Below are 22435 nucleotides of genomic sequence, written 5' to 3'. Positions count from 1 at the left end.
GTTGATTTTAGAAGCTACTGTTTTATCATCAAATGCTACTGTTGCTCTAGATGACATTAGTATGAGCCAGGAATGTGAAATTTCTGATAAATCACTTCCAGATACCAGCATACTAAAGAAAGGTTAAGTTTTTTCTAGTGTTCACTGAAGTTTTAAACATTGAAATAATTACTTCCTCCTGCTACCAAAATTTAAAACATATTAGAGTCCTTCAGTAATATAGCTCACTAATAGTGAATACCAGGATGTAGGTTATATCACATATTCTCAAAAACTAAAACCTATTACTAGAGTGAATACCAGGATGTAGGTTATATCACATATCCTCAAAAACTAAAACATATTACTAGAGTATCTATATGCTATATCACAGCCTAGGCCTTAGAGACACTTCCATAATACTCTGTGCTTGTGGCTAAAATTTACAGTTTTTTAGTTATAAAAATTATGAAAGTATTTTTAATTATTTTACATAATTTAAAAACACTTCTATAAAATTTAATTGTATTTTAATTTTGTTTGGCACTTCGAATGAGTATATAATGAAATTCATATTTCAGAACCACCTAGGAGTTAAAAAAAAAAAACTTACTGTGTTTGGAAAAGTGACTTAAGGCCAGCCAAAATTTGTCTTGATCCTGAAATTCTGTTTAAATTAAGAACATAATATTTTCAAGTAATAGATGGAATTTGTCTAATTCTTTGACTAAATATTTTGTAGAGCATTTCAATTAAGGGGCAGAATGATTGTTATAAAAATGAATCCCAAAAAGTCAAGTAGGCATTTTTGAAAGTCTATCCATTATTTAGGTTCTGAGAATGAATTGAAACAGTGTGCATCGTGCCTGCAGTTACTTTGTCATTTTAACACTGATTGATGTTTCTCTTTGATCACTCCTATCCCAGAGTCTGTTCGTGGATAGACAACATTAAACATTTTGCCTGAAAATGCTCATACTTTATTTTTCTTTATCCATATACATGAACATTATTTTCATTTAGAAGTTAGGCACGTTGTATCTTCTGAAGTTATGTTTCATTAAATGATATTTAGTAAGTGGAGAAGTTGAATTATTACCTGAGCTTAAGGCAGTGATCAATGATAATATAGGAGGATAAAAGTCTGGATTGGGAAGTAGATTAAAGAACTTTTAATTAGTAATCCTTTACTCAAGGCTTCTTTCATTGTTGAGATTGTATAATTCTTTGTACTAACTTTGTATGGTGCTGTGTGTTTATTCAGAATGTGTGTTCTGAACTTATAATAAACCTTTCTAACCTATGTGTATGTATTTGGTTCTGATAGACATTGAAGAATGGAGGAATGTAGAACAAGAGATTTAATGATTAATGAGCTTTTGAGGGTTAACCAGCATTACCTTATTTCTGTTTCTTAATTAAACATTTTCCTTCTCTAATCAAATACCACATCACCAGAATTGGAATGACAGAAAGTTGACATTGAATAGAATGTAACTGGAGGCAAGAGAGTGGTTAAAAGTTTTAAATTATCACCAAAATTAACCTTAGCAGAAGTCTCTGAAAGTGCATGATCTCACAGAGAATTCTGTTTTCAGAAATTAAATCAAAACTCAATTTTTGTGTGCTTCAATTTGAACACCGTTTTTGCTGGTTAGAGTATAATTCTAATTAGATCAAAAGTATAGGAATTTTTCCTGAAAGGCCAACTGTTGTACATGAGGAGAAAAGAAAACCTTTCTTACTGTTTTTGCAAATTTTTCCAATAGATAATTATAAGATCTTTTTTTGTGGAGTTTAGTATTACCCAGCAGAAGTTCAGGGATGCAATTGAAATAGGCATTAAAAAATAAGGCAAATCCCACTGGTATTAAATTATGTTTTATATGCAGGGCAGAATGGCCAGAGATTAATCTAGACCTTGTGTTTAATTAAAGCCTTTGAAGGCTTTAATCGTCATGCAAATGGCTGTCACACTTCAGAGCAATCCTAGTGCCTTCCCTATACATTTGAAGCAAAACGGAATGAAAAAAGAAAACTATACTCTAACTCTGCCTTTTTATTATCTAGCTTCTGTGTCCTTAGCATATTTAAAAACTAGTGTTCATAAAATAATTATGTATTCCATTTATTTATTGAAGGAGAAGAGTATGTTTTGTCCATCTCTTAATTTTGAAGTTGGATTTGTATTACATGAGGATACAGGCTACATTTCATCCAGCAAATTCTGTGATTTTTCCATCTGACAGCCCAAATAGAACAGATGAAGCCAGTTGTGGTGAGCCAGTACTTTAATCACTTAGTCATGTTACTACTTTATCATTTGGCTGAGATTTGTGTGTGCAGTGGTTTCCCGTCCCTCTTATCCACAGGGGATACATTCCAAGACCCCCCATGGATGCCTGAAACCACAGATATGTATGTATGCTATGTTTTTTTTTCCTATATGTACATATCTATGATAAAACTTAATTTGTAAGTTAGGAACAGTAGAAGATTAACAATAGTAGAACAATTATAATAGTGTACTGCTATGTAAGTGATGTGAATGTAGTCTCTTTCTCAAAATATTTTACTATAATTACCCTTGTGATATGAGTTGATAAAATGCTTACTTGATGAGATGCAGTGAGGTGAGCAATGTAGTCCTTATGATGTACAGTTAGCCTACTATTGACTTTTTAAAAAAATTAATTCTGACATAGTTAACATACAGTGTTATATTAGTTTCAGGTTTATAATATAGCGATTCAACAGTTGCATATGACACCGACACCCATTCCTCATTAGAACAAGTGCTCTCCTTATTCCCCATCACGTGTTTCATTTATTCCCACCTGGTGACCTGTAACCATCAGTCTGTTCTCTGGAGTTAAGAGTCTGTTTCTTGGTTTTTCTCTCTTTTTCCCTTTGCTCATTTGTTTTATTTCTTAAATCCCACAGATGAGTGAAATCTATGGTATTTCTTTTTCTCCGACTTATTTTGCTTAGCATTATGATCTCTAGCTTTATCCATTTTATTAGAAGTGGCGAATTTTTATTGTTTTTTTATGGCTGAATAGTATTCCACTGTATATCTATACCACATCTTCTTTTTTTAAAAAAAACTTTATATATAAAAACATAGAGCAACATATGTTTTGCCAACATATAGCATAATACCCAGTGCTCATCCCGTCAAGTGCCCCCCCTCAGTGCCTGTCACCAGTCACCCCATCCCCCTGGCCACCTTCCCTTTCCACTACCCCTTGTTTGTTTCCCAGAGTTAGGGGTCTCTCATGTTCTGTCTCCCTTTCTGATATTTCCCACTACTTTCCTCTCCTTTCCCCTTTACTCCCTTTCACTATTTTTTATATTCCCCAAATGAAAGAGACCATATAATGTTTGTCCTTCTCTGATTGACTTATTTCACTCAGTATAATACCCTCCAGTTCCATCCACATTGAAGCAAATGATGGGTATTTGTCATTTCTAATGGCTGGTAAAATTCCATTGTATACATAGACCACATCTTCTTTATCCATTCATCTTTTGATGGACGCTGAGGCTCCTTCCACAGTTTGGCTATTGTGGACATTGCTGCTATAAACATTGGGGTGTAGGTGTCCCAGAGTTTCACTGCATCTGTATCTTTGGGGTAAATCCCCAGCAATCCAATTGCCGGGTCATAGGGCAGTTCTATTTTTAACTCTTTGAGGAACCTCCACACAGTTTTCCAGAATGGCTGCACCAGTTCAAATTCCCACCAACAGTGCAAGAGGGTTCCCCTGTCTCCACATGCTCTCCAACTTTTGTTGTTTCCTGTCTTGTTAATTTTCACCATTTTCACTGGTGTGAGGTGGTATCTCATTGTGGTTCTGATTTGTATTTCCCTAATGACAAGTGATGCAGAGCATTCTCTCATGTGCTTGTTGGCCATGTCTATGTCTTCTTTGGTGAAATTTCTGTTCATGTCTTTTGCGCATTTCATGATTGGATTGTTTGTTTCTTTGCTGTTGAGTTTAATAAGTTCTTTATAGATCTTGGAAACTAGCCCTTTATGTGATACGTCATTTGCAAATATCTTCTCCCATTCTGTAGGTTGTCTTTTAGTTTTGTTGACTGTTTCTTTTATCTTGATGAAGTCCCAGTAATTCATTTTTGCTTTTGTTTCCTTTGCCTTCATTACATGTATCTTGCAAGAAGTTGCTGTGGCCAAGTTCAAAAAGGGTGCTGCCTGTGGCCAAGTTCAAAAAGGGTGTTGCCTGTGTTCTCCTCTAGGATTCTGATGGATTCTTGTCTCACATTTAGATCTTTCATCCATTTTTAGTTTATCTTTGAGTTTATCTTATACCACATCTTCTTTATCTACTCATTGGTCAATGGATATTGGGCTGTTTTCCATAGTTTGACTACGGAAGTTTGGCTATTTGTAATAATTCTGCTATAAACATATGGGCACATCTCTCTTTTTGTATTTGTGTTCTTTGGATGACTACTGAGTAGTGGGATTACTGGATCATAGGGTAGTTCTATTTTTAGCTTTTTGAAGAAGTTTCATACTGTTTTCCACAGTAGCTGCACCAGTTTGCATTCCTACCAACCATGTACAAGGGTTCATTTTTTTTTTTTTCCACATCCTTGCCAATATTTGTTTCCTGTGTTTTTGATTTTAGATACTCTGGCAAATATGAGGTAGTATCTTGTAGTTTTGATTTGTACTTCCTTGATGATGAAAGATGTTCAGCATTTTTTTATGTACCTATTGGCCATCTGGATGCTGCCTTTGGAGAAATGTCTGTTCATGTCTCCTGCCCATTTTTTTCCCTGCCCATTTTTAAATTGGATTACTTGGCTTTATTTTTTGGTGTGGAGTATAAGTTGTTTATATGTTTTGGATATTAAATCTTTTTTAGATAAACCATTTACAAATATCTTCTCCCATTCAATAGATTGCACCTAATATAATAAGATACCAGGGAATAAACTTAACCAAACAGTTGAAGGACCTGTCCCTCTCAAAACTATAAAACCCTGGTGAAAGAAATTGAATACAACACAAATAAATGGAAAAATATTCTTTGCCCATGGATTGGAAGAACAAATATTGTTGAAATATCTATACTATCCAAAACAATCTACAGATTTAATACAGTCCCTATGAAAATGCCAAGAGCATTTTTCATAGAAATAAAAAAAAATTCTAAAATATATATGGAACCACAAAAGACTCCAAATGGTCAAAGCAATTTTTAAAACAAAAGCTGAAAGTATCACAATTCTGGACTTCAAGTTCTATTACAAAGCTGTAGGAGTCAAAACCGTATGGTACTGGCACAAAAATAGACACAATGACCAATGACCAATAGAAAACGCAGAAATAAACCTACAACTATATGATCAATTAATCTTCAATAAAACAGGCAAGAGTATCCAGTTGGAAAAAGACAGTCTCTTCAACAAGGGGGACTGGGAAAATTGGTCAGCGACATGTAAACAAATGAAACTGGACCACTTTCTTATACCATACATAAAAATAAACTCAAAATGAATTAAAGACATAAACGTGAGACCTGAAACCATAAAAATCATAGAAAAGAGCACAGGCTTTCTTACATCTCTGACATGAGCCAAAACATTTTTCTACATATGTCTTCTGAGACAAGGGAGATAAAAGCAAAAATAAAGTATTGGGACTATATGAAAATAAAAAATTTTTGCACAACAGAGGAAACAATCAAAACAAAAGGCAACCTACTATTGACCTTTTGACCATACATCAGAAAAAAGATCATCTGCTTCCTGCAGTGTGGTTGACCTTGGGTAACTGTGAAACCACGGAGAACAAAACCACAGACAAGAGGGGAATACTGTCATATTTACTCTCTGACTGTAAAGTGCACACTACTCAAGTGAATATTTAATGAAGTCAGCCAGAATGGAGAACTTTATAAAACTAAAATGACTTGCAGTTGAAAGCAAACCAGATTAGCTTTAACACAGTAGCAAAAAATGAAAACACCTCTGTAACTTTTGGTTTTGCTGTGTTGGAGTATAGAATTTGAAATAAATGCAAGATAGAACTCAAAAGACAAGAACAAGGGTATAGTATAAAAATTCCTTCACTGATTTTTTTCATATATATAAGAATGTTAGCTCTTACTCTAAACAATTGCCATTCAAGTAAAATTAATGGCAGAAGGCTATATAATACTGAAGAATATTCTTTCAAACTATAGTGTACCAATAAATAAATTGGTCATAAAACTATAGATCTCGCTTGGTTCTATGTTTTCAAATCTTTAAAAGTCTCTTAAGTTTTTCCTTTCTGAAGGCAGTGCATCCATTCTTTCTGCATTATACTTATATGACTCTAAAGTCATCCTACTGTCCCTTGTAAATTATTAAGTAAAAGGAGGGATGGTGTTGGTGGACAATGTTTTGCAAAATTATTTAATTCCTGTTGAAGATCTTTAAGTCAGGCAAGAGGGAAGGTTATAGGAATATCACATTTTATTGATCTACCCATACCTGAAATGAAACTCAAGTAGTTTTGAGTCAAGATAATATAGGGGCGTGGTTATTTTTATGATGTTTGGTGGAGTATACTGTTGGAAAGACTCTTTCAGCAATCCATGCAGAATGTAGATCAGAGCGATGAGAAAAAGGGTGCCTGGATAGCTCAGTTTTTTAGGTATCTGCCTTCGGCTTGGGTCGTGATCCCAGGGTCCTGGGATCGAGCCCCACATTGAGCCTGCTTCTCCCTCTGCCTCTCTCTCTGCCTTTCTCTCTCTCTCTCTCTCTCTTTCTCTCGTGACTAAATAAAATATTTTAAAAAAGAGAGTTGAGAAAAATCAGGGACATTGTTGGGTTGTGATATGTTGGCAAGGTAGCTGTACTCTGATTCATCACAAACCTACATGAGCATCTATTCTATACCAAGAGATTCAGTAAATAATAAAATGTGATTATTTTTCCTCAAGAAGCTGAGTCCTTTGGGTAAGAAATAGTTTGTATATAGTAGGGTTGTACTGTAATTAGAATAGAGGTGTAAACAAGGTGCTGTTACAACTCTAAGGATTGGAGAATGTGTTCTTTAGAAGGTAGATTTTTTTTAAAAAAAAGAAGAATGTAGATAATTTCTCAGCAGGAATTTCTTAAAATTTTTTGTTTTTGTTACAAGAATTATCTATTGAAAGTTTTGCCAGGGATTACCAGTTGCACACCTGTCTCTGAATAGATTAAGACTATTACCAATCTACATGGTTTAAGAACTTTATCTAGGGATGCCTGGGTAGCTCAGCAGTTTAGAGCCTGCCTTTGGCATAGGGCATGATCCTGGAGTTCCGGGATCGAGTCCCACATCAGGCTTCCTGCATGGAGCCTGCCTGTGTCCCTGTGTCCCTGCCTCTCTCTCTCTGTGTCTCTCATGAATAAATAAATAAATGAAATCTTATTTAAAAAAAAGAACTTTATCCATATAACTCCTATAATCATGAAAACCAATCTAAGGGGTCACTATTATTAGCATCATTTTATAGACTTTCTTAACAGTTAGTGTCCATTCAGGAGACAGAAACCACACTAGAAATGTGAACAAGGAAAATGTAATAAAAAGAATAACTATGTAATTTTAAAGAGTAGTTATGTACAATGAGAAACAAAAGAACAATAGGAAGAGAGGAATGACAGATGTGAGGGGCAACTTACTACTTCTAGTGCTGAGACAGACAGTCCAAGGGAGGCATCAATTTGGATGAGAGCACCCCCCCCATATCCAAATAATGAGGTTTAGACTTTATTGGAGAGGGTGTGTTACTGGGACCCATTGGAAGGTAGGAAAATTTGCCGGGATATTGTGACCTAGATTTGGTTAGTAGCTGGTAGGGTAATGGAGAATTTATCCATCAGGATGCCTGTAAAACTCCCTGAAGGAGGACTGTAACTGGGTTGCTTTAAATTTCTAGCAGTCACAGGGCCAAAGCAAAAAAAAAAAAAAAAGGTAAAAGAAAACCAATAAGTGCACTGGAACCAAAAGGAGAAGCTTCCTACACACTGTGTTTTGTGGTAGCACTGACTTGTGCTGTCTGCTAACAAAGCCAAATGTTGTAGGAGCTATTCAGAAGAGAAATGTGTATATGTGTATGCATACCACTACTTCTTTATTCATTAACTTACTGATGGACACTTAGGTTGTTTCCATGTCTTGGCTTTTGTAAATAATGCTGCTGTGACAATGGGGGTGCAGGTATCTTTTTGCATTAGTGTTTTTGTTTCCTTCCGTATATTCTCAGAGGTGGAATTGCTAGGTCCTAACTATATCTTATTTTTTTAGTTTTTTTTTTTTTTTTGATTCTCCATGCTGTTTTCCATATTGGCTGCATGAATTTACAATCCTATCAGCAAGGATTCCCTTTCCTCCACAGCCATGCCAATAATTGTTCTCTTTTGGTAGAACCCACTCTTTTTCTTTTTTTTGCTTCATGTAGGCAACCCTTTTTCTTTTAAAAAAAATTTAAATTGAATTAGCCAACATGTAGTACATTCTTAGCTTCGGATGCAGCGTTCAATAATTTATAAATTGCATAGTAGCAATTCTAACAGGTGTGAAGGGATATTGTAGTTTTAATTTGCATTTCCCTAATGACTAGTGATGTTGAATGTCTTTTTTTTTTTAAGATTTTATTTTTTTATTCATAAGAGACACACAGAAGCAGAGACAGAAGCAGGCTCCCTTCAGGGAGCCTAATGTGGGACTGACTCCCAGGATCCTGGGATCATGCCCTGAGCCAAGGGCAGACCCTTAACCCCTGAGCTACCCAGGCATCCCTGTGGAATGTCTTTTCCCATGTGCTAGTTGGCCCTTTATATATCTTCTTAGGAGAAATGTCTATTCATGTTCTTTGCCATTTCTTAATGGACTTATTTGGTTTTTGCTATTGAATTTCATGAGTTATGTTTTGTATAGTGATCCCTTAGAAGATAAATGGTTTATAAATGCTTTTTTACCAGTTTGCAGGTAGTCTTTTCACTTTGTGGATAGTTTCTGCAGAGTGCAAAAGATTTTTAGTGTAGTCATACTACATTATTTATTTTTGACTTTGTTGCTTTTGCATTAGATGTTGTATAAAAAAAAATGATCCCCAAGACCCATGTTAAGGAAATTTGGTCCTATGCTTTATTTTTGGAATTTCATGTCTCACACTTAAGTCTTAATCCATTTTCGGTTAATATTTATAAGTGGTGTAAGATATGGGTCCAATTTCATTCTTTTACATGTGAATATTTAGTTACCCCAGCATCATTTATTGAAGAGATTGTCTTTTCTTCATACAGTATTCTTGTCTTTCCTGTCAAATATTTGTTGACTTTATGTGTTTGCCCTGTCAAATATTTGTTGACTTTATGTGTTTGGGTCTATTTTTTGGGTTTCTATTCTTTCCATTGATCTCTTGTCTATTTTTGTGCCAGTACCATAGTGTTTTGGTAACTAGAACTTTATAGAATGGCTGGAAATCAGGAAGAGTGATGCCTCCTGCTTTGTTCTTTTTTCCTCGGGATTTCTTTGCCTATTTGAGATCTCTTTTGGTTCCATATAAATTTTAGGAGTGTTTTCCTTCTGGGAAAAAAAAAGCCATTGGAATCTTGATAGGGATTTCATTGACTCTATAGATGGCTTTTGGTAGTATTGACATTTTAATAGTATTAATATTTTTTAATCCACAGTTTGTGTCTTCCTGGATTGCTTTTATCAATGCCTTCTCATTTTCAGGGTAGATAATCTTTCACTTTCTCAGTTAAACTTATTCCTAAGTATGTTACTGTTTTTGATGCAATTGTACAATGGGATAAGTTTCTTTTCAGAAAATCTGCTGTTGCTATGTAGAAATTCTTTTGACTTTTGTATGCTGATTTTGTGTCCTGTAACTTTATTGCATTTGTTCATTGGTGTAATAGGCTTTTGGTTGAGTTTTTAGGATTTTCTATATATAAAAACATGTCATCTTCAAACAGAGACCATACATTTTTTAAAAAAAATTCTGATGGCATTTATTTAGTTAGCTAGTTACTGATTGCTCTAGCTAGGACTTTTATTTCTATATTGCATAGGAGTGATGAGAGTGGGCACCTTATCTTGTTGCTGATCTTGGAAGAAAAACTTTCAACCTTTCACCATTGAGTGTGATACCAGCTATGGGCTTGGCATATATGGCCTTTATTATATTGAGGTATGTTACTTCCATACTTAATTTGTTAACTGTTTTTTCATGAATGTTGGATTTTGTCAAATGCTTTTTCTGTGTCTATTGAGATGATCATAGGATTCTTTTCTTTCATTCTATTAATGTGATGTATCACATTGATTGGTTTCCATATTTTGAACCATCCTTTCATCCCAAGGATAAATCCCACTTGAATATGGTGAATTATCCTTTTAATGATTCTTTTAATAGGCTGCTGAATTTTTTTTTAAATATTTTACTTAAGAGAGAAAGCACAAACCAAGTGAGGGGCAGAGGAGCCTGATGCAGGGCTCAATCTCAGAACCCTGAGATCATGAACTGAGCTGAAGGCTGATGCTTAACTGACTGAGCCACCTAGGTGCCCCATAGGCTACTGAATTTTTTGTTAGTACTTTGTTGAGAATTTTTGCATCTATAATCATTAGGATATTGGCCTATAGTTTTCTTTTCTTTCTAGTAGCATTCTTTTCTGATTTTGTTATCAGGATAATGCTAGCCTCCTAAAATGAGTTCGAGAGTGTTCCTTCATTATTAATTTTATGGCGAATTTGATAAGTATTGGTTTTAAATCTTAATTTAAATGTTTGGTAAAATTCACAGTGAATCCATCTGGTCCTGGACTTCTCTTCTCTGGGACTTTTTTTTTTTTTTTTTTTACTCAACATATATTTATTGAGCACTTTTTATATGCCAGTAATGAGCATTGAACAAAATGACAAAAAGTCTTTGCCCTAGGTGAGTTTATGTTTAAGAAGTGGAGGGATGCCTGGATGGCTCAGCAGTTGAGCATCTGCCTTTGGCTCAGGGCGTGATCCTGGAGTCCTGGGATTGAGTCCCACATTGGGCTTCCTGCATGGAGCCTGCTTCTCTCTCTTCCTGTTTTTCTGCCTCTCTGTGTGTGTGTCTCTCGTGAATAAATAAATAAAATCTTAAAAAAATTTAAGAAGTGGAATGTAGACTATTAAAGAAGTAAAATGTTTACAGTATGGAGAAAAACTAATCAAGTAATGATAATAGGGAGATACTCATGTGGGGAGGGAGGTTGCAACTTTAAAAAATTATTTATTTAAAAAATTCCACTAGTTAACATACAGTGTTATATTAGTTTCAAGTATACAATAAAGTGATTCAGGAATTCTATACATTACTTAGTGCTCATCATAATGAATGTACTCTTAATCCCCTTCACTCATTTCTCATATCTTCCCACATACCTCCCCTCTGTCAACCACCAGTTTGTTTTCTATATTTAAAAGTCTGTTTTAGGTATGTCTTTTTTTGTTTTGTTTCTTAAATTCCACATGTGAGTGAAATCATATGGGATTTGTCTTTCTCTGACTTATTTCATTTAGCATTATACCCTCATTCCATGTTGTTGCAAAAGGCAAGATTTCTTTCTTTTTTTTTTTTTTTATGGCTGGGTAATATTCTAGTGTGTGTGTGTGTGTGTGTGTGTGTGTGTGTCCACCACCTCTTCTTTTTTTAAGATTTTATTTATGAGAGAGAGAGAGAGAGAGAGACAGAGAGAGACAGAGACACAGCGACACAGGCAGAGGGAGAAGCAGGCTCCATGCGGGGAGCCCGATGTGGTACTCGATGGGACCCCAGGATCATGCCCTGGGCCAAAAGCGGCGCTAAACCGCTGAGCCCCCCAGGGATCCCCACCACCTCTTCTTATCCTTTCACCTATTGATGGATGCTTGAACTGCTTCAATAATTTGGCTATTAAAAATAATATTTCAGTAAACATAGGGATGCATGCATCTTTCAAATTAGTGTTTTCATACTCTTTGGATAAATACCCAGCAGTGGAATTACTGGATCATATAGAACTTCTATATTTAATTTTGTGAGGAAATCCCAAGTTGTTTACCACAATGGATGCACTTGAGTTTCCATTCCCCCCATTATTGCACAAAGGTTCCTTTTTCTTCATATACTTGCTAACATCTGTTTCCTGTGTTGTTAATTTTAGCCATTCTGACCCATGTGAGGTAATATCTCATTGGAGTTTTGATTTGCATTTCCCTGATGGTGAGTGATGTTGAGCTTCTTTTCATGTGTCTGTTGGCCATCTGCATATCATCTTTGGAGAAATGTTTGTTCATGTCTTCTGCCCATTTTTAAATTGGATTGGGTTTTTTTTTGGCATTCAGTGTAGAAGTTCTTTATATATTTTGGATATCCCTTATCAGATATGTCATTTGTAAATATTTTCTCTCATTCAGTAGGTTGTCTTTTGTTGATGGTTTCCTTTGCTATGCAAAACTTTTTATTTTGATGTAGTTGCAATAATTTATTTTTGTTCTTATTTCTCTTGCTTTAGAGACATATCTAGAAAAATGTTTCTGTGGCTGATATCAGATATGTTGTCTTCTGGGATTTTTATGGTTTCAAGTCTCCCAATTAGGTCCTTAGTCCATTTTGAGTTTATTTTTGTGTATGGTGTAGGTCCAATTTCATTCATTTGCTTGTAGCTGTCAAGTTTTCCCAGTACCTTTTGGTTAAGAGACTTTTTTCCATTGCATATTCCTGCCTCCTTTGTTGTAGATTAATTAACCTTATAACTGTGGGCTTATTTCTGGGCTCTCTGTTCTGTTCTATTGATCCATGTGCCTATTTTTGTGCCAGTACTATATGATTTTTATTTATACAGCTTTGCAATATAACTGGAAATCTGGGATTGTGCTACTTCCAGTTTTGTTTTTCTTTTTCAAGATTGCTTTGGCTCTTTGGAGTCTTTTGTGGGTCCATAAAAATTTTAGGATTATGTAGGTCTGTGAAAAGTGCTGTTGGTAGATGGAGATTTTATTAAATCTGTAGATTGCTTTGGGTACTATGGTCATTTTAATAATGTTTATTCCCCCTTGGGGCATTTTTAATTACTTATTCAATCATCTAACTAGTAAATGGTCTAGTTACATTTTCTAATTTTTCCTGATTGATTCTTGGTTAGTTGTACTTTTCAGATAATTTTTTTCATTTATTCTATGTTGTGTAGTATATTGGTATATTGTTAAGATCTTTGTATTTCTGCAGTATCACTTGTAATGTGCTTTTTTACATTTATAATTTTATTGATTTGCCTTTTTCTTAGTGTACCTAAGGGTTTATTTTTGCCTTTGCCTAAGGGTTTACTTATCTTTTCAAAGAATCAGCTCTTTGGCTATTCCTTTCTCTTGTTTTTCTATTCTCTATTTCATTTATGTTTACTTTCATTTTTATTTCTTCTAATTTTGGACTCAGTTCCACTTTTTCTGGTTCCTTAAGGCTTAGAGAGTTAGGTTACTTATTTAGGATCTTCTTTTGCTTCTTAATGTAGATGTTTATTGCTGTACACTTCCCTATTAGAATTGCTTTTATTATAGCCCACAAGTTCTGGTATGTTGTACTTTCATTTTTGTTTGTCTCAAAAAAATAAAAAATAAAAAAACCTTTTCTATTTCCCCTTTAACTATCAATTGATCAAATGGTTTTAAGGAGAGTGTTATTTAATTTGCATATGGTCATGAGTTTTCAAGCTTTCCTGTTGGGATTGATTTTTAATTTCATGCCATTGTAGTAAAAAAAGATATTTGGTGTAATTTCAGTCTTCCTGAGTTTGCTAAGACTTGTTTTGTGGCAAAGTTTATGGTCTGTTCTAAAAAGTATTCCCTGCCTGCTTGATAAAAATATCTGTTCTGCCATTGTTGAAGAGAATGTTCTATGTATGTGTTAGGTCTGTTTGGTCTGTAATGTTTTTTAGGTATACTGTTTCCTGATTGGTTTTCTGGATGATCCATCCATTGCATTACTGTCGATTTCTCCTTTGAGCTTTGTCAGTTTCTGCCTTATATATATTCAGGTATTCCAACGTTATGCACAAAATATTTACAATTGTTATTATCTTATTAAAGCATTGACTGTTTTCTCATTATATAATAACCTTCTTTATCTCATATCATTTTTATAATACATGTAATGTAAGTAAATTTAGTTACCATTTGCTTGAAACGTCTTTTTTCATCCCTTTATTCTGTGTGTCTTTGAGGGTAAAGTGAGTCTTTTTTAGGCACCATAATGTTGGGTATGGTTTTTAATCCATTTAGCCATTTTGTGGCTTTTAATTGAAGAAATCTGTTTACAACTAAAGTAATTATTTATAGATAAGGATTTACTATTGCCATTTTGTTCATTATTTTCTGGTTATTTTGTACAACTATTATTTCTTATTTAAACCTGTTACTTTTTTAGGGTGTGTTTTGATGTCTTTTGGTATCATTGTGCTTTGAGTTCCTATCTATGTTTTATGTAATTACTAAAGGATTTTCCTAGAAATTACAATGAGGCTTACATATAATATCTTAAACTTATAACACCTCATTTTAAACTGATACAACTTTGATAAAATTGATTACCTTTACACTTTTACTTCATCTCCTCCTTTTTGGTTATTGCTTTTACATTGTGTAATAACAGATTAACATAGTTATTTTTAGTACATTTTTTAAAACTTCCGCTAGAGTTTTAAGTGAATTAACTATCCCTGTTACCATATTGTAGAATATATGACTGTATGTTTACCATTACCACTGAGATTTTTGCTATCTTTTTATGTTTTTGTGATAATTATTGTTCCTTTACTTAAAGAACTTCCATTAGCATCTTTTGTAAGGTAGATATAGTGATAAAGAACTCCTTTACTGGTTATTTGCTCAGGGAAGGCTTTATCCTTGCTTTGTTTCAAGGTACAGTTTAGCCAGTACAGAATACTTGGTTGACAGTTATTTTCCTCCAATAGTTTGAGTGTGTCATCCCATTCCTTGATTAAATTTTTTTTTTGACTAAAATGTTTTTGTGAGAAATGTGTTAATAATCTTTTGGGTGTTCCCTTGTGTGTAACTTTTTTCTGTCACTGCTCTTAAAATTCTTTCTTTGTCTTTGACTTTTGGCAATTTGACTATAATGTGTCTCAGTGTAGCCCTATTCAGGTTCATCCTATTTGAGGTCCTCTGGACCTGATGACTCTGGATGTCCATTTTTTTCCCCTAGATTAGGGTACATTTCAGCCATTACTGGTCTCCTTCAGGAATTCCTATAATGCAAATGTCATTCCTTTTGATTGTGATTCATAATTCCCATAGGATTTTTCACTCTCTGTCATTCTTTTTTCATTTTGCTCCTCTAGATTATTTTCTGTGACTTCTCTTTCAAATTACCGATTCCCTCTTCTGCATGGTTGAGTCTACTTTTGACATTTTCTGTTGAATTCTTCAGTTTACTTATTTTTCAAATCTAAGAATTATATTTGGATTTGTTTTTGATGGTTGCTCTTTCAAAGTTCTCATTTTTATTATTCATTATTTTCCTAATTTCATTTACTTTTCTGTGTGTGTCTGTGTTTGTGTGATTTGTAGTTCACTAACTTCCTAAAGGGTGTTCACTTTGAATTCTTTCTGACAGTTCCTAGATCTCCATTTATTAAGGTTTAGTTTTTGGATCTTTAAGAGTTTATTTTGGTGGTGTCCTATTTACCTGATTTTTTTTTTTTTGTGATCCTTGATTCCTCATGTTGGCATCTGTGCATTTAAGTAATTGGACTCCATTTCCAGACTTGGCAAGTTTGCTTTGGCAGAGACACTTCTTCACCATTCAGCTCAGTTTCAGTTTCTGGGCATTTGCTGGTAATTTCTTTGGGCAAATGGGGCCTGCTATTGTGGTCTTATCTTGGATGAGGCCATGCTTCATACTTTAAGGTCAGGGATAGGAGATGTTCCAGTGACTGAGAGAGTTGTATAGGACTGCCAGCTTGGTTCCCTCCCTAAGAAAAGCTATAGGATGGGCTTTGCAGTTGCCTGGCTTCTCTCCAATTGCTTGGATTCTCTCCTAATCTGGTTAGGCTTCCTAGATAGTCTGGACTGGCTACTATATTCAGTAGTAGATAAGACTATGAATTAGTTTCCCTTCCCTGGCAGGACAGCAGATAGAACCAAGGTCTGTATAGCTCATTGTTGGTGGACCTGAATCAGTGTAGTGTCTGCACTGAGTTGCTTGGTCAGATGAGGCCACTGGTTTTCCTCTGCAGATTGGGGAAGCCACAGGCTATGCTCTTTGTTCAAATGCCACTGTAGGTAGGGCTGTTGGATGGGCTACAGAGCTTTCCTTGTGCTTTGGTTAGATTCTCTGGTTGGACAGACTGATGGCATTCAACAATGAGCAGGGTTATGAATTAGATTCCCTGTCTGGGTGCAGTGGGAGAAGCAGTTAAAGCTGCTATTGTTCTTTGTTTGTTGTTTCAACTCAGGCTGATCTATTCCCCAAGTTCCCTGACCAAACACGACCGCTGTACAAACTTCAGTTCTACCAGCTTCTCAGCTTGACTGCTATTGGGTCACAAAGCCTTCAGGAGTTTTCTCCAGCCCTTCTTGTCAAATGGGGCTAGAAGATACTTTCCACAGTCGAGGAAGGGAGCTGTGATTCAGTTCCCTGCCTGGGCTTAGGCAAACTTGGCTCTATGGTCAACAGTATTCATTTGATCAGAATAAATAAGATCTATATTCTGTTAATTCCCTGGTCAGAGTATATATCCATCTTGGTTCTGATAATGAGGAAAGCCGCTGGTTGGTATTATTACTTGGACACTGCAAGTATGAACTCGGTCTGCCAAGGTTGTATGCTAGTTGTTGCAAACCTCTCTCCTATTCTTTGTCACAGTTAGAATCCCAGTGTTTCAACCTTATAGTTTTTCAGCAATCCCTGTGTAGGCATGAGATCAGAGTAGGGGCTCCCACAAAGCAGCCACAGTGCTGAGTTGGGGGGCTGGCTATTCCCCCCGTGCTCTCTTTTCCCACTGGAAGAATTGGAGGCTCAGTTTGAGACCTCAGGTTGGTGCTGAAATGGTCTGGATTTGGGGGGAGAAGTACAGCCAGCGTGTGGCCCCTTCTCTTCCTATGCAGTTTGTCTTGGCCTCTGAGGTGTGGGGAGTACCTCACCATCATGTTCTAGGGTTCTTTCAATGTTGTCTTGCTCTTGAATAGTTGTTCACTTGTCTTGGGAGGGGAGTGAAGTCAGGAATATCCTATGTTGCCATCTTGGTGATGTCATTCTTCATGTTCTTTTTCTTAAATAAAAAGAATATCCTTTTCCTTTAGTAATTATTTATTTAATCACATTACATTTAATAAGATAGTTAAAAAGAGGATAGGAGACCATGATTTGGCAATGGACCCATGATCATAGTGAATTGAGTTAGAAAATTAGTAAATGAGCTCCAGATTTCTAGAGTATTTATTTTTATTTCTTTGTCTGATTTTTTTTTTTTTGCAGAGTTAATGTTATACTGTGGATCTGTTTTATTTATATAAATTGTTTTTTTACCCCATTTTTATGAATCTATGTGTTAAAAAAATTCTGACACTGAGTTGAGATGAGGAAAAGACAAAGAGTTCAGGAGAATAAGAGTAGGGGTCTTTGTTTTGCAGCAAAGGGAGAGAAGCTCATGGATTTTAGGCTGAGAGTCTGGCGGTGGACTAACATATCAGTTTCTCCACAGAGAACCTTAATAGCTTGACAAAATAGGCGTTTCCTATGAGGAGAAAAACACAATACCACCCTGAGGATTTCTATTCATAAACATAAATCCTCCTTAAAAGGAATACTGGCAATCTAGAATTTCAGATATTTAATATGTTTAATGGAATTTATCCTAATTTTCTCATTTTTGTAAGCATCTGTAACCCAACTCGATTTCTCTTTCTTTTAGATGAGACTATTACTTACCTCCAAAGAGTTATTAAATTTACCATGGATTTAGGTTTTGGGTGCTTCTAAAATATCTCCAAACTTTTTAGGAAAGAAAATACCAAACATATGTTTTAACACAATTTTGGCAAGAAAAAAAGTTAATTTTTTTTCAAAAATTGGGGATTTCAAAACTAGAGGTTATAGCAATTTGCAGATTATTGAGAATCTTGATTATTTAATTGAATGTTTCCTTATTTAAAATACTAAACTACAACTACTTTAATTCAACCTAAGTGTATTTTATGAAACCTATCTTCCTGCCACCTTGCTCCCCACCCATTTTTTTTCCCTTAAGGGTCACTGTGTTAAAAAACAGTCATACCAACAAAGTAGAAATGTTCTAGTTTGTCTGTGCTTAAAGTGCATTTTGAAATTTGCTTTTACTCCTCTCATGGTCACGAAGATACTCTTCAGAAGTTTCTATTTTTGTGAAAAAATATAAGCTTTCTCAGACTAAAATACACTGAGCTTGATTTAGTTCCAGAAAATAACCTATATACTGGAAAATGAAGATTTCATACATCAAATAGCAGCAGTGGTGCATTTTCTCAAGTCTACGTTGTGTAAACAGGACATTTTTACATTATTTTGTTCTATTCTCCATGGTATAATGTAGATGAGAAAGCCAAAGTTTTCATAAACAACTCTGTACACAGTAAAGATATTTTAATATTCCCAAACAATATTTTTGATCACTGTAATTTATTTCTGCCTGCAAACTGTTGAGTCATGTCCTTTTTTTGAGATCTAAACTATTTCTCATTTTCTACTTTATCTGTTCATGGGAAAACCACATAAGTCAATACTTAGTGTTTGAATTCAGTAAAGGCTAAGCAATATAGGGAAAAAGAGTGATTTATTATTTTTATGATGTTCATTTTCAAATTTAAAATTCTAATTGTAGCTTTTCCTCAAACTACTATATCTGCTAAATATAGGAATGTTGGTTGGCATTTCTGTAGCTGAGATCTAAAAGAGAGTCTTGAATGAGTTTGTGTGTTGGTGCTTTGCAAGCCAGCTCCAGTAGTAACTGTATTCATGTTTTCATTAATTCATTACCCTCTGGTAGTAATTGTTGTACTCTGCATTGAGATTTAGGAATTTCTGTCATCCCATATATGCTTTGGGAGAAAGCTTGAATTGCCCATCACTTATGTTTTTTTGCTGTGAATATATTGAGCATGTGGATGTGTGTGTGTGTGTGTGTGTGTGTGTGTGCATGCATCTTGGTCTTCTATTTAGGGCTGTGCTTTTTCTGCATATATTCTGAAAAAATGTTTCAAGAAAGTATTTTTTTGTGTGTGAGATTTGGCATTTTTAAACTTCATTATAGATTTAAAGTCTTCCTAAAATAGAAGATGGGGAATGAAGTGACTATTTTCTTTTACAGTTTATGTGCTCTTATCTATAAGCCTAACTGCAGAATAAACCTAAATTTGTTAATTATCGAGTATCTTATTTTTTTATTAAGTGCATATTCATAAATAAGTCCTTGTAGAAAGAAGGGTATCTAGTTGCTTTCTTCTCAGTAAACTGGATTTTCATTGTTGTCTTCATATTGTCCTCAAGTTATAATTTAGACACTGTTTTGCAGTGAACAAACACAGTCCCTTGACAGAAGTGATTGTAAAAGACTGGAATGAGAAGTTGTTGAGGTAAAACAACTCATTTTATGTCATCATTACTGTGACATAAAACCAAGAAATGGAGAAAAAGTCCATTCCTTCCCATTTATGGAGTCACTGATCACTGGGGGAAAATATATATTTTTTGTAGACAAGTAAAATCTGATAAATAACCCATGGTATCTTGAAGAATCTTTGCTGTAGATAATTATGTTGCTAGATTAGAGAAATTCAGGTCAGTAGAAATAAATAATAAAACATAAAGTATATAATATGGAGTCAAGACAAAAAATAAAAGATTTTTCTTATTTGAAAATTCTATTGAGAATAAGATCCGTATTTAATAAGAAAGTATTTTTCTATGATTATTCAAGATTAAATTTCAATAAGTTACATTATTAAGGATGTCTATGGAGAGAGTAGGTTTTTTTTCCTGTGTCTTTACTTTGAGCTCCTTTGGATTTTATTTTTCTGCAAGATCATTGTTCTTCACTCTAAAAATTATAAATTAGAACTATAAGGGGCATTTTTTGTTTTTGTTTTTGCTTGTATGTCAGAACTTCTCAAATCTTTTTCTTTCTCCCATAAGGATCCCTCTGGTCCATTTTGTTTCTATTTTCATACTAGCAGTGAGTATGAAAAGTATAAGAAGAGACAATGATCCTCCCCTAGTCAACACCAAGTTTTCTTAGCAGCCCATGTCTCCTTGCCTTGCAGAACTTTACCATGTAGATAGTGAAATTTACATTTACGTTCAGTGTTGATAGAAACTTCTCTGTTTGGGATAAAGATTTAAAGATACCTGAAATCTATACCTGGGGTATAGATTTAAAGATGCCTGAAGATACCGTATGATAACAATATAAATACCACAGTCATAAAGCACTTATTTTGTACCTGACATTCTTTGAAATGTATTTATATGTATTAACTAACTTACAGTTCAGAAAAGTAAGGTGTAAAGAGAATGCATGTCATGGCTACTTTTACACAGTTACTTCAGGGTAGAGGTAGTAGGGTGAAATGGATCTTAGGGTTGGTTGACAAGTCACTAAGTCTTCCAGAGCAATTAAATTTGTAAGGTTCTCCAATAATATAACCCTCTTCACACCCATGGGCAGTTAAAAGGAAGTTTTAAAATAGGCTACTATTTCTTAATTTCCAGTGACTCTGTTTTAAGAGTGTTTGAGCATTTCCATCATTTTGCTAGGTTTGTATGGTAGACGTAGGAGTTTTTCCTTTAGGGACAAATAATCTAGTAAGGGAATCTAAATACAAGTGCATAAAAGAAGGCATAATAATCTATTGCCCATAAAATATAGTTGTTAAGAATAACTATTTAATACCTACTAATAGAAAGTGTGCAGAGGATGCAAAGATGTTAGTATACTTGCCCTGCTGTGGAATAGTTTACAGTTTAGATGAGAGGATGAAAAATACACACAAAATTGTAATGAATAGAAAAAGCTGATTTGGCTCTATTGATAATAAGGGATGGTCTAGATCGGAATCTTTAGGAGTCAAAGATAAGGAACACAAGAGGGGCATTAATGAAGACTTTGGGGGCAGCCCTGATGGCTCAATGGTTTGGCACCTGCCTTCAGCCCAGGGCCTGATCCTGGAGACCCAGGATCGAGTCCCACGTCGGGCTCCCTGCATGGAGCCTGCTTCTCCCTCTGCCTTTCTCTCTCTGTGTCTCTCTGTCTCTCATGAATAAATAAATAAAATCTTAAAAAAAAAGAAAACTTTGGGAATAAAGACATTTCTTGACTGCATTTGGAAATTCCATAGAGCTCAGGAGAAGTTGGCTGGAAGCATGGTTTTCAGTTGTGGAAATGAATTGTTGCTAAAAGTGAGAGTGAGGCAGGTTGGCTAGAGAGGGTCTACCTGGGGAGATAATTTTATATCAGATAAAAGAGTGGGTACTTCGGGAGGACACCTGGAGGGATAGGATAGTAATAGGAAGCAGGTGTTATATAACATTTGTCTTAAGGATCACTCCATTCATTCATTAATATTTGTCAGGCACTATACTTGATTCTATAGATGTTTACAGAGTGAACAAGACATACGTGGTTCCTCCCTTCATAGAGATTTCAGTCTAGTGGGGAGAACTATGTTACACTCATATATACATAATTCCGACCTTGATGAGCAGTATATGAGTTACACAGTAGCCTGTGAAATTTACAGATTGGCTAAATGATTAGCACTAGTGTGGTGAGAGCAGGATGTAAACATGCATTAACCTCTCCCTTTTTTTCTTTAAGATTCTTTTTTTTTTAGAATAGTTTTAGGTTCACAGAAAAATTGAAGGGAACAGTGATTTCCTTTATAGCCCCTGTCCTGATCCTTGCATAACTTCCCATTATCTACACCCCTAACCAGACTGAGACATTTGTTACACCTGATGAACCTACTCTGACACATCATGATCATCTAAAGTCCATGATGTACCTTAGGGTTCACTCTTGGTGTACATTGTATAGCTTTAGACAAATGCGCAACAACATGTATCCAGCATTATAGTATCACATAGATTATGTGCACTGCCCTAAAGATCCTCTGCGCTCTGACTGTTCATCCCTGTCCTGCCCCTAAATATTGGCAACCACTTCTCTTTTCACTATCTACATAGTCTTCATGGCCTTTTCTAGAATGTTATATAGTTGGAATCATACAATTTAAAGCATTTTCAGATTGTCTTTTTTCACTTAGTAATATGCATTTGTTTCCTGCATGTTTTTTCACGTCTTGTAAGTTCATTACTTTTTAGTGTTGAATAGTACATTGTCCAATATTCCATATGAATAAAGCAGTTGTAAA

General features: G+C 34.9%; 1 protein-coding gene across 1 annotated transcript in view; it reads left to right on the top strand.

The window, feature by feature from the left end:
- Positions 1 to 22435, top strand: part of MALRD1 (MAM and LDL receptor class A domain containing 1) — a 761302-nt gene that overhangs the window by 118509 nt on the left and 620358 nt on the right. The window contains 1 exon segment of the mRNA XM_055332672.1: positions 2 to 122. Coding sequence (XP_055188647.1) covers positions 2 to 122 — 121 coding nt within the window.

Source organism: Nyctereutes procyonoides, unplaced genomic scaffold (genome assembly GCF_905146905.1).
Source record: "Nyctereutes procyonoides isolate TBG_1078 unplaced genomic scaffold, NYPRO_anot_genome, whole genome shotgun sequence".
NCBI lineage: Eukaryota > Metazoa > Chordata > Mammalia > Carnivora > Canidae > Nyctereutes > Nyctereutes procyonoides.
Note: the sequence above shows the minus strand (reverse complement) of the source record. Positions and strands in the feature narration are given on the sequence as shown.